Source organism: Lacerta agilis, chromosome 1 (genome assembly GCF_009819535.1).
Source record: "Lacerta agilis isolate rLacAgi1 chromosome 1, rLacAgi1.pri, whole genome shotgun sequence".
In the NCBI taxonomy this organism is placed as follows: domain Eukaryota; kingdom Metazoa; phylum Chordata; class Lepidosauria; order Squamata; family Lacertidae; genus Lacerta; species Lacerta agilis.
This window is the reverse complement of record NC_046312.1, coordinates 84,318,275-84,328,761: the sequence shown is the minus strand read 5'-3', so window position 1 is coordinate 84,328,761 and position 10,487 is coordinate 84,318,275. Positions and strand designations below refer to the sequence as shown.

The 10,487-nt window shown below is 49.1% G+C and overlaps 1 protein-coding gene across 5 annotated transcripts in view; it reads right to left on the bottom strand.

The window, feature by feature from the left end:
- Positions 1-233: 233 nt before the first annotated feature.
- The window catches only part of LOC117053391 (probable hydrolase PNKD), a 32,327-nt gene continuing 22,073 nt past the window's right edge, over positions 234-10,487 (bottom strand). For 3 of the 5 annotated variants that reach the window (XM_033161092.1, XM_033161083.1, XM_033161119.1), the window contains exons 3-9: positions 8,940-9,052; positions 4,982-5,040; positions 4,611-4,703; positions 3,101-3,264; positions 2,520-2,606; positions 2,205-2,320; positions 235-779 (exon numbers count right to left, since the gene is read on the bottom strand). In XM_033161092.1, coding sequence (XP_033016983.1) covers positions 606-779; positions 2,205-2,320; positions 2,520-2,606; positions 3,101-3,264; positions 4,611-4,703; positions 4,982-5,040; positions 8,940-9,052 — 806 coding nt within the window. In that variant the 3' untranslated portion in view covers positions 235-605. Of the gene's footprint in view, positions 780-2,204; positions 2,321-2,519; positions 2,607-3,100; positions 3,265-4,610; positions 4,704-4,981; positions 5,041-8,939; positions 9,053-10,487 lie in introns of all 5 variants that reach the window. The other 2 variants (XM_033161100.1, XM_033161109.1) reach the window with 2 other exon arrangements.

Sequence of the window (10,487 nt, the reverse complement as noted above, 5' to 3'; positions counted from 1 at the left end):
TAGATAAGAGATGGAAGACCGTTTCACATGTGTACACCTGCCTCTCCAGATGAGGGGACAAAGTGACAGGATTGTGCTTATAAGATGACCTAATAGACCCCCCCCCCAGCTAGAAATAGGCTGGCGCACTCAAAAATAAATACACACATTCTGAAAATAAAGATGCACGTTTCAGCATCTCATCATCCCAGGCGCTGCCTTCTGCTTCTCCATCGCTTCTCCCTCCCTCCCCCCACCCCCCACAACAGGTGTTTTGAAAACAGCAGGGGATATGGAGCCACCCAAGCACACCTGAATCCACTACCAAATCACCTTTGCAGCTGAAAGGCTGCAAGTCCCACTCGCCATGCCTCATGGATAAGTAGCAGCACCAACAAAACTTTCTGGGGGACGGGGAGCTCAAGAAACGAGCCTGAACCCCTCCATTATTTTTTTTGCCATTCCACTTCGCACTGCATGAGAGATCAGCATCCAAGTAGATCCCTCCTCATGAGCATAGTAGAGCCCGCTATGTGATCAGGCTCCTCCTTGCAGAGAGGCCCTGCCTGGCCCCTGCCTGTGGGTGCGCCCTGCCTGTGGCTCCAACCTGACGCCACCCGAGGTTGCTAGTTTGCTTTGAAGACATCCTTCCGCAGGCGCACCTCCTTCAGCACCCGGGCTCGGAAGGTGTCCCAGTCCTCGTCCCTTTGGCGCTTCATCCCCACGGCTTCTTGCACCTCCGGGCAGTGCGTCCGCAGGAAGGGATTGTACTGCTTCTCCTCGCCGATGGTAGAAGGGCACTTTAGGGGAGAGAACGAAACAGGCACACACTGTGAGCATGGGCAATGGGCTTCACAAAGCAGTAACTCTCCTCCTAACTGATTTCACATTTGCCACTTTCCTTTGAATGGAGGGGAGGGGAGGCCAGGACTTTGGCATGTCGGGCAAATTGGACCACCTCAACTTTATACCTGGCCCCTTTTGCTCTTTCGAATTTGACCTCAAACGCTTTCGATCTTGGCCCTTGGGTGGCCTTTTGCAGGTTGCGGAAGCATTACAGACAACATCAAGCTCCCCGTCGGGCCATGCCAGCTTTGGCCTTGGTGATGTTTTGCATAGATCCCAACTCAAACTACTACAGTGGAGCCTTGGTTCTCGAACGTCTCCATTGGCAAACGATTCGGAACTGGACGCCGAAAACCCGGAAGTAATTGCTTCCGTTTTCTAACGCGCCTCAGAAGTAGAATGGCTTGCGCGGCATGTTTTTCCATTTTTTCAATGGATTTTGCCGACAGCCCCATTGGTAACTGCAGAGAGAGAGAGATACCATACAAGGACTGGTGAAACTAGGCCAAGCTCTGCAACAGAAATGAACCCAGAAGGAATTTAAAAGTTAGGTAAGCAACGATGATTAAAATGGGCAGCAATTAGAGGCACAGGAACATCACAATGAAAGAGAGACTGAGCTGGGGGGGGGCAGGGGACAGTGGGGCCCTGCAAAACTGTGATGGAGTTTCCACACACATGCTTGCCTGAGTACTCGCACACTTGCTTGCGTGTGGTTAATTCCCCCACCCCAGGTCTAATGCATTGGTGATACCTTGAAAGCAACCTGTTGATACCTCACAGAAAGGAAGGCAAAGTGAATGGCAAGCAACTGAGGCAGCGAGACCACAGCATGCAAGAATTCGCCAAGAGACCCACAGCCCCCCAGACAAGCAGATCGCAGCTGAGAAAATACCACCTGCCACATTCCCCAGGCCGGTTCTGCACCAGACAACCACCCCACTCCAGACGTCCAGAAGGGAGGAACCAAAATCAGAAACCAGATGCCTGCAGTTTAGAAGACAGAGGCAGGAAACTCCCTGGACAGGTGTTTCCCAGCTGCGCAAGAGAGGCAGGAAGCTGCTCTTGGAGGAATGCCATGGCACCTGCAGTGGTTGGAGGCGGCTGGACAAAGGAGGCCTTGGAGAAGTGGGCATGTGCCCGATGCACAGGAACTGAAGGGGAATGGAGGGAAACAAAGGAAAACACACACACACACACACACACACACACACAGCGCCAGCTGGTTGAGTCTCTTGTCCATAAGAACACTCCAAGATCCATCAATTCCGCCCCCCCCCCCAACCTGGCCACTTTTCTCCAATTCTCTCTTGATTTTACAGGGACCACAGCTGATCTGAAAGAACCAGCTCATGCATGCATGCAGCCACCCCTCTCACCGTGCTTCTCTTCTCAACCCGCTGTTGATTCACCCACTGTAGCTTCTGCTCCAGGACGGGATTCTCCAGCTCCAGAAGGCGTGCAAACATTAAGCACTCTGAAGCGTACTCGTGCCCTATTTTTTTTTTAAAAAAAGGAGCAAGCAGTCAACAGGGGCTGCACTGATGCAGGACTTCATCCTGCTGAGTTTCACTCCCAGTGACCCTCTAGTGCCTTCACCTCCTCCAATTCCCAACCAGCCATTGCCCTACTTTAGGTCCTGCGTAGAAGAAGATGGGCATCGTTTCTGCCCGTGCAGCTATTCCAGCTCCTACCTGGCCAAAGCAGTGTGTCTTCAGCAAGGTCAGCTGCCATGTCCAGTGATGCCAGCATTGTTTCTGGCGTCCCTTCAAATATCCGACCTGGACGGTTAAGGAACAAGGAGTTAATTTCTACAGGGAAGAAGCACAAAAATAAAGTTCTTCCTCACAGCCGGACGGAAACATAGGGAGAGTTGCTCTATACCAAATCAGACCACTGATCTGTCTAGCTCAACATTGTCTCCACTGACTGATGGCGGCTTTCCACGATTTCAGACAGGGATTGAACTTGGGACATTTGCATGCAAAGCAGATGTTCTACTGCTGAGCTACAACCCTTCCTCAGACACCTTTTCTCCCCTTAAGTGTCTCCTCTCTCACAGACATTGTACACCTCCCAGAGACAAGGATCCCTTCTCTCCTCTTCCCACTAACTATCTTGGGAGCTTGTTCTAGATGCCTCCACACAAATTAAGCACTGGGAGCACAAGTGCAGCTGCTGCCCTCTAGTGCCTAGCAGAGGCTTCCATATGTTGAGAAGCACAACCTCCCAGGAAGCAACAGCTGTCCTATATCCCCCTTCCCCACTGACTTACCACAGCCAGAGAGGAAAAGGAGGTCTCCAGAGAAGAGAGAGGCTGGCCCTTCAAAAGGTTTGCCATCTAGCACGTACACCATATGCCCCACAGTGTGTCCCGGCGTGAAGAGGGCCTTGAAGTTCAGACGTCCTATCACAACGGTCTCTTTATCTGAGAGGGGACTGGAATGCAACGGTTGGGTTTGTGGTCACGAGGAAGGAAGGAAAACCATATTGCCAGCCTGGAAGACCTTAGCATGGCCCATAGGCCAACCTAGATGTTGGCCCCCACCAAGGGCACAGAAATCACACCTCCGTGGCTAGGAGGCTGCCCATCTGTCTGCATGCTCCTCCACTGCTCTGGGCAGCTGGGCCGCAAGCGTTGGAGGGGGGCGGCGATATAGCTCCTTACCAATGGTGCAAAAGAGCCTAGGTATGCCTCTGCACAGAGGAGATTGGGACCCCAGTTCTTGACTGGCCAAATGCAGTGGTGCCCCGCTAGACGAAAATAATTCGTCCCGCGAAAATTTTCGTCTAGCGGGGTTTTCGTCTTGCGGAGCGGCAATGGGAGCCGCGCTCCGCAAAAAAAAAAAAAAAAAAAAAAGACGAAATTTTTTCGTCTTGCGAGGCAGCCCCATAGACTTTTTCGTCTAGCGGGGCAGCCTCCCGCTAGACGAATGCTTTCGTCTAGCGAGTTTTTCGTCTAGCGAAGCATTCGTCTAGCGGGGTACCACTGTGCTTCCTATGGAAAATGTCATGGGGGGATGTTTGCCCTGTCAAGAGCCACATTCCCTTGAGGATAATCTGTCAGGTGCCACACCCCCTTTCCCTCTCTTTCTCTCTGTCTTTTTTCTCTCCTCTGCCCAATGGGCTGTTAATAGAGGTAAGGGGTAGAGGGACCCCTGACCGTTAGGTCCACTTGCGGATGACTCTGGGGTTGTGGCACTCATCTTGCTTTACTGCCCGAGTACAGCTTCCGGGTCATGTGGCCAGCATGACTAAGCCGCTTCTGGCGAAGCCAGAGCAGCACACAGAAATGCCGTTTACCTTCCCGCTGGAGTGGTACCTATTCATCTACTTGCACTTTGACGTGCTTTTGAACTGCTAGGTTGGCAGGAGCAGGGACCAAGCAACAGGAGCTCACCCTGTTGCGGGGATTTGAACCGCCGACCTTCTGATCAGCTTCCATTGCTCGATCCATTTAGTGACCCCACCCCATATTTCCACTCCCCTTCACTCTCTATCTGGGACCTTCCAGTCTTCATGAAATTGGGCTGAGGGGCCACAGATTGCCCATCCCTGCTGAGGAGGAGGAGGAGGAGGAGTCAGGGACACTAGCAAATGCTGCAGATGCCTGCTGCTCCCCAGGAACCATTTTAGCAGATATTAGAAAGCCTCGGATTATTCTTTACAGCCTCCCGACAGATCCCCAGCTAATGTGAGGATTTGCCTTTACATTCCAGGCTCAGCAGGGGGACATTTTATCCCACACTTATCCACAGGGGAGGAGAAATAAAAAGGTCACTTACTCTGTCAGTTCTGGGATGTCGTCATAGCTGCTGCCATAGACTCGGCAAGAGCTGTGCCGCCGCCTCAGCGCTGCATTGCCTCCACTGTGGTCCCTGTGAGAGAAAACACGCTTGTTATGAAGCCACCTACCAGATTTCAGCGCCCAGGGCCAGAGATGTGTTCCCAAACAAGGCATGATGGGGGCAATTCCCTTCCAGCTGGGTCACAGAGGATGAAGAGTCCCAAATATTATATTCTTTCCCTGCCCCCCCTCCGCAAACGTCTGCATGGATGGCACCCAAAGATGGCTGCAGAGCATTTGCTCAGCACATCTGTATTTTGAGGCCTTCTGGGGCCCATCGAGGGAAAGGGAATGAGGGAGCCCCCTTACCAATGCTTGTGAGTGCACAGGATGGCCTCCAGCGTCACCCCCTCTTCCTCGATGACCGACTGCAGAGAGAGAGAGAGGTTTATAGGAGAGGCCCATGTCCTGAATTCCAGGAAAAGGCAGGAAAGAAAGCTAGCCTGCTCTGTATAAGAGAAACAGGTGCTGCATGGCAAAGGCAGGGGATGGGTTTATGGCGCTGCAGGAACCAGAGTCACACAGCACAGCCAGAGGGACTGAGAAAGGCAAGGCAGCTGATCCCTATTTCAGGGCTTAGATAAGCCTAGCAGAAGGCCATTCCGTTAAGATATGTGACTCAACAAGGCAGGAGAGAGCAGGCTGGAAAGCAACAAACACAGAATATAACATCACAAGCAAATGTAAAGGGCAAAGAGGCTTAGAAATATCAACAATGAGATTTCTAAACTGATTCTTTTTAAAAAAAACCTATGTTGAATGTTTAAAAAAAAAACAATTACATGCATAAAGTGCTGTCTTCCAGAACTAATGAATGTACAGATATTAAAGTCTTGTATGCAGAATCCACATGGCATCAAAACAGACTTGGAATATCATTTACATTAAAAATCAAGCTCGCATCCACAAGTTATACTTCAATATAAAGCAATAATATAATTTCTCCATAGTGGCTGCTGTGACTAAGACAGAAAGGGGATTACTGTCCTATTATATTGTTAATAAACAATATAAATAAACTGATCTTCACTTAGTTTTTTGACTGTTTTGTAAATGTTTTTATTACATTTTGTACATAACTTTGGGACATATGTGGAAGACAATAAAACAACACGTCTTCCCGTGGCCTGAACATTTACAGGTATTTTGTGTTTGTGTGTGTGTAAGGCACGCACGCACACACACACACACACAGAGAGAGAGAGAGAGAGAGAGAGAGAGAAGCAACACATGAAGTGACAACACAAACTGATTAAGAATAAGTCTCATGCCAGCATACAAGAAAGCATCCAGGCCAAGCTGCACTGAGGGATCTGCAATTGATCTCTTGGCAGGGGCACTGGGCAAAAGGGATGCTGAGCTGTTTTTGTGATCAAAATCCCTACCTGCATTTCTACGCAAGAAAGTGGGTTGGTGGTACATGCACATGTGTTTTATCACAAAAATTGAAACCTCCAAGCCTTCATTAATCCGGGGGGTGGGGGTGGAGGAGAGAATGCAAAACTGATCATGGCTCTCAGCTTGACCCTCTAATCATGCAGACTCCTGTTACCACATATGAATTGGGGGATATGGACAGGGCTTACTGATGAGAGTTGAGTAGTATTTGCAGTTTAAATTGCGTTTAAACTGGGGGTTACTCCATTATGCCCAGGTGCATAATTGACCGTCTCTTGGCCTCAAGGCAGCAAGGGCACTTCCACCTTGTCACTATTCTTGACAGGCCCATCCGCCCCCAAAAGGATCCCATGCATCGTCTAAATTTGTTAGTCGCCCAATGTCTCCTCCTCTGGGCAATGTACAATACATTAAAGGGCCAATGTAAGGTTTAATAGACCAAGCCTTCAGCTACTGGGCAGTGCCACCTTCCCCCATCAGTTACATATTCCCAGGCCATCTGTCTTCTATCCACTCTGTTCAGCTTATAAAGAGGTTACTGGAACTGGAGCAACAGAGCACTATGTTTGTGCATTACGCTCACTTCCCAGAGTGTGTACAGGCAATGCTGCTCCTTGGCTAGGATCCCTTCCGGTTTGTCTTTGTGGAATTTTCTTGCAGGTACGGGCATATTTTGCTTCTGCTTCAGCATCAAGCTGTTATTTCAACTGCAATTCAGACGGCAGAACAGCACCTAGGCAAAGCCCCTGAATTGGGTCAAGGAGGGGAGGAATTGCTTCTGGCGGCCCCTCGCCCTCCAGTTCTGAATTTGGATCCCTAGCCTTTCCTCTCCAGGTCACTGTCCTGGCTGTCTCATCCGGCCACCCGGCATGTCTCCGCCGGCTGCATCTGAACAAAGCAGCACAGCCGCTTCTCAAGCATAACAGGAAGAGCCAGCCGGACGGGAGCCTTTGAAGGGAAAACACGAAGCAAGCCCCAAGCAGGAGGGGATGGGGCGTGCGCATCATGTGGGGCTGCCGCTCTAAACTTGGAATGACCTTGGCCGTGGTGGCCAGCTCCTACTTAGCCAATTGCAGATGGTCAGGAAGGCAGGGGGGCAGGAACCAAAGCCTCAGTCAAGAGGCAGTGAGGAGCAGGCTTTGAGGAGGGGTCAATCAGAGATTTAAAATTATCTTGGGGGGGGGGGGGGAGCCTGAAAGCAGCAACTAATACCACTGAAGGAAGTCAAACATGTGCGTCTCTGGGTGAGCCGGCTGGCCCCAACTGAATGTAAACAGGGCTCCACATGTCAAGGCAACAGCACAAGCTGCATTATCAGTTTTCAGTCTCTGCTTTAACAGCACTTGCCCCTGCAGCAGGGGAGGGGGGCACTCTCCTGGCAGTTCCCCCAGCCACCCACAAAAGATGATGAGGTCTCAGCCAGGGAATGGGTCATGCGTGCGCAACCACGTGAGGGGAGTTCGGGGTCTGAATGAGCGGGAGGCCCAGCTGAGCGAGCAGGAAGGCAGCAGGGCGGGCGGCCACGCAGGCCTTAACAGGCTTCCCATTGCTTCCCCCAGTTTGGCCAGAACTCGCCCCATACCATCTTTATTCCCCTCTGTGAGTGGTGGCAGGATCTTGGGTCTGGGGTGAGCTATGAGGGGATATGGGGTTGAAAGGGCTGTGAGAGAGTGGCATCTGAAGGGGGAGGGTTGGCAGGGGGGCTGTGGGTTGGAGACGAACATGAACAGGGGCAGCAGCCCCTAGCATTTTGTAAAAGGCTAAACCTGGCTTAGTTTACAACTGATTTAGTAAATGCTGTTTCTTTCTATTAACGCAGCTTCCTTTTTCCTTCTGCTCCCTTTCTTCTGATTTAAATAAAACCTGTTCCTTTTATATTTTAACCTTGAAGTTGCTTACCTTTTTTGCCTAGCAGTGGGAACTGGATTACATGCATTACCTAGCGTGCAATTCCGTCCTGCTCTAAGCTTGTAAAGAGAGGGGAGTGGAAAGGACAGAGGGAGGACTTGCCTGGCCAGATCAAGGGGCTTACTATGAGGAATCCTCTCATCTCATATTAATTCTCCACAGCTCCAGGCACCTCCCAGTATGGGAGCAAGGAGGGGAAATGGGAGGTAGTGGCATTTGAGGATTAACACACACAATGCCTCCCTACCTGCTTCTTCTGAGAGAAGCCAGGTGGGCCATGGGCCTCTCTGCCACATTCCCATACTGGGAATGGGTGCTGAGAGATTTGCTACCCATAGCAAATGATTCCTGCATTGCAAGGGGGTTGGACCAGATGTGACCCTTTGAGTCCCTTCCAACTCTACAATTCTATGATGCCATATTTCCTGATTTGCAGCACAGCCAGTTAGCCACTATGCTGCGCTAGCTCTTCGTTTAACTTGCAAAGAATCCCAGGAATTATATAACCTGCTGATGACACCAGGAACTCTCTAGATTTCTACCCCCTCCCATCCACCTATAGCCCAACACACAAAGTTCCCTGCGGAAAGCAAAATCGCTGCCATATTAGCAAAAAATCTACAGAGTAGCTGCTCCACCTGCTCTGTTGGAAGTGTTGCTCCTATGCATAGAAAGAGTCACCCATGTATTTGGGATACTGAAGCCTTTTCTGCAAGTGCAGTGGCTGAACCAGATGATGACCAAACATGCATATGCCTTCAATGTTTATAAGATGCCTTCCTGGACCAAGTCCAGATACCCCAGGTATAGGGATATCTGCTAGGACCCTCTGCGTGCAAGACAGATGCTCTGCCAACTGAGGCACAGCCCTCCCCCTTTAAATCTGAAGAATCGAATAATGCTAGTCTTGCTCCGCAGGGAGGGAGGAGGGGCAATAGGTGTCACATTTTGTCTATCTCACCTGTACCGCCAGTGGGTCAGAGGGGTCTACAGCTGCAGCACAGTTTGAGCCAGTATCAATAACAAGATAGCTGTAGTTATTGGACAGGACAGGGATGGGAAGAATCTTCACTCCTAGGATGACAGAGGCAGACATAGAGCAAAGGAAAGCAGGAAAGTCAACACAACGGACCTTAGCAAATGCTGCAATTTTTATGTTCGAAATTTATTTTCTTAATACTATCTTGTAAAATCACCTTATTTTTTTAAAGACACATAATATCATCTAATGTCACACAATACAGACAACATTATCTGTAATCAATAGATGCTAATTACAGGTGGGTAGCTGTGTTGGTCTGCCATAGTCAAAACAAAATAAAATAAAAAATTCTTTCCAGTAGCACCTTAGAGACCAACAATACATGCTAAAGTATTGATAAAATTGCAATATTATAGCAAAATGACATCAAGTGCCTTCAGTGCTGCAGCAGACAGACAGCTTATATATCTACATGCCCTGAGCTCCTTTAGGAGGAGGGTGGGATATAAACTTAATAAATGAATAAAATATACTTTTAAGAGGACAAAGAAGCACTAAATAATACCACTTCAGACTGCTGGAAAGGGGTTCATAGAAGTGAATGCTCCTCCATACAAAGGTGTTCCCTCCACACAGAAAATCAGCATCTCAGGTTTTTCTTTGACACACTAGTTTCCTACATGGAGGGAATTATTCTGAATGGAGGAGCATTTAGAAACACACACCCCCACACACACACTGCCGTCTGAATGGTACAGACCAAACAAAGGACTAAGTAACCATGTGAGAACAAGGCTTGAACTTCATGTGGGTGACCACTGTGTGGGAGGATTGTGGAGAGTCTGTTAGGGCGGTTTGTTGGGGGTTTTCCTTTTTAAAAGGTTGGGCGTACAAGCAGAGAATAAAAATGGCCCCAAACACTTGCTAGTTTCTTATGCTGATAAACAAACCTCTGCATAATATAAATGCACAAAACAAGAGTTAAGCAAACCTATCGGGAAAACTGTTCAAAGCATTTTGGGTACTCTGGAGCAGGAGTGGTGGCAGTTAACAAACAAGTTTATTTAAGCAACTGAGGAGGCATTTCCCCCTCTGAAATAGCAGAAGTGGGGCGGGAAGAGAGAAAAAGAAAGTGAAATAAAAAATAAAATAAAACCCCAGACACTAGCTTGCTGCTGCATGTTCATCTTCAGAAATCAAACTTGCTTATGCCCCTTGCAAGAGCTTAGGCACAAGGAACAGTGTTTAGAGTTCTGCACGTGTTAAAAAAGAAAACCTAAACTCGAAACTGAAAGCCAATTTCTGGTGTGGTGTGTAATTAATTTCGGGTCTCAAATGTCTGGGATTTTCAGGAGGGGTTCATGGGGGAAGCATCTCAAGCAGCTGGATTCCATAATGGAGTCAAGATTTTGCACTCTGCACACACCACTCTGCAGATGTTGCCTCTGACCATTAATCGCTTGGAAATTTAACCAAAAGGAATACTCAAGCAATGCACCTCGAAGCAGCAAAGCAACACAGGCTAAT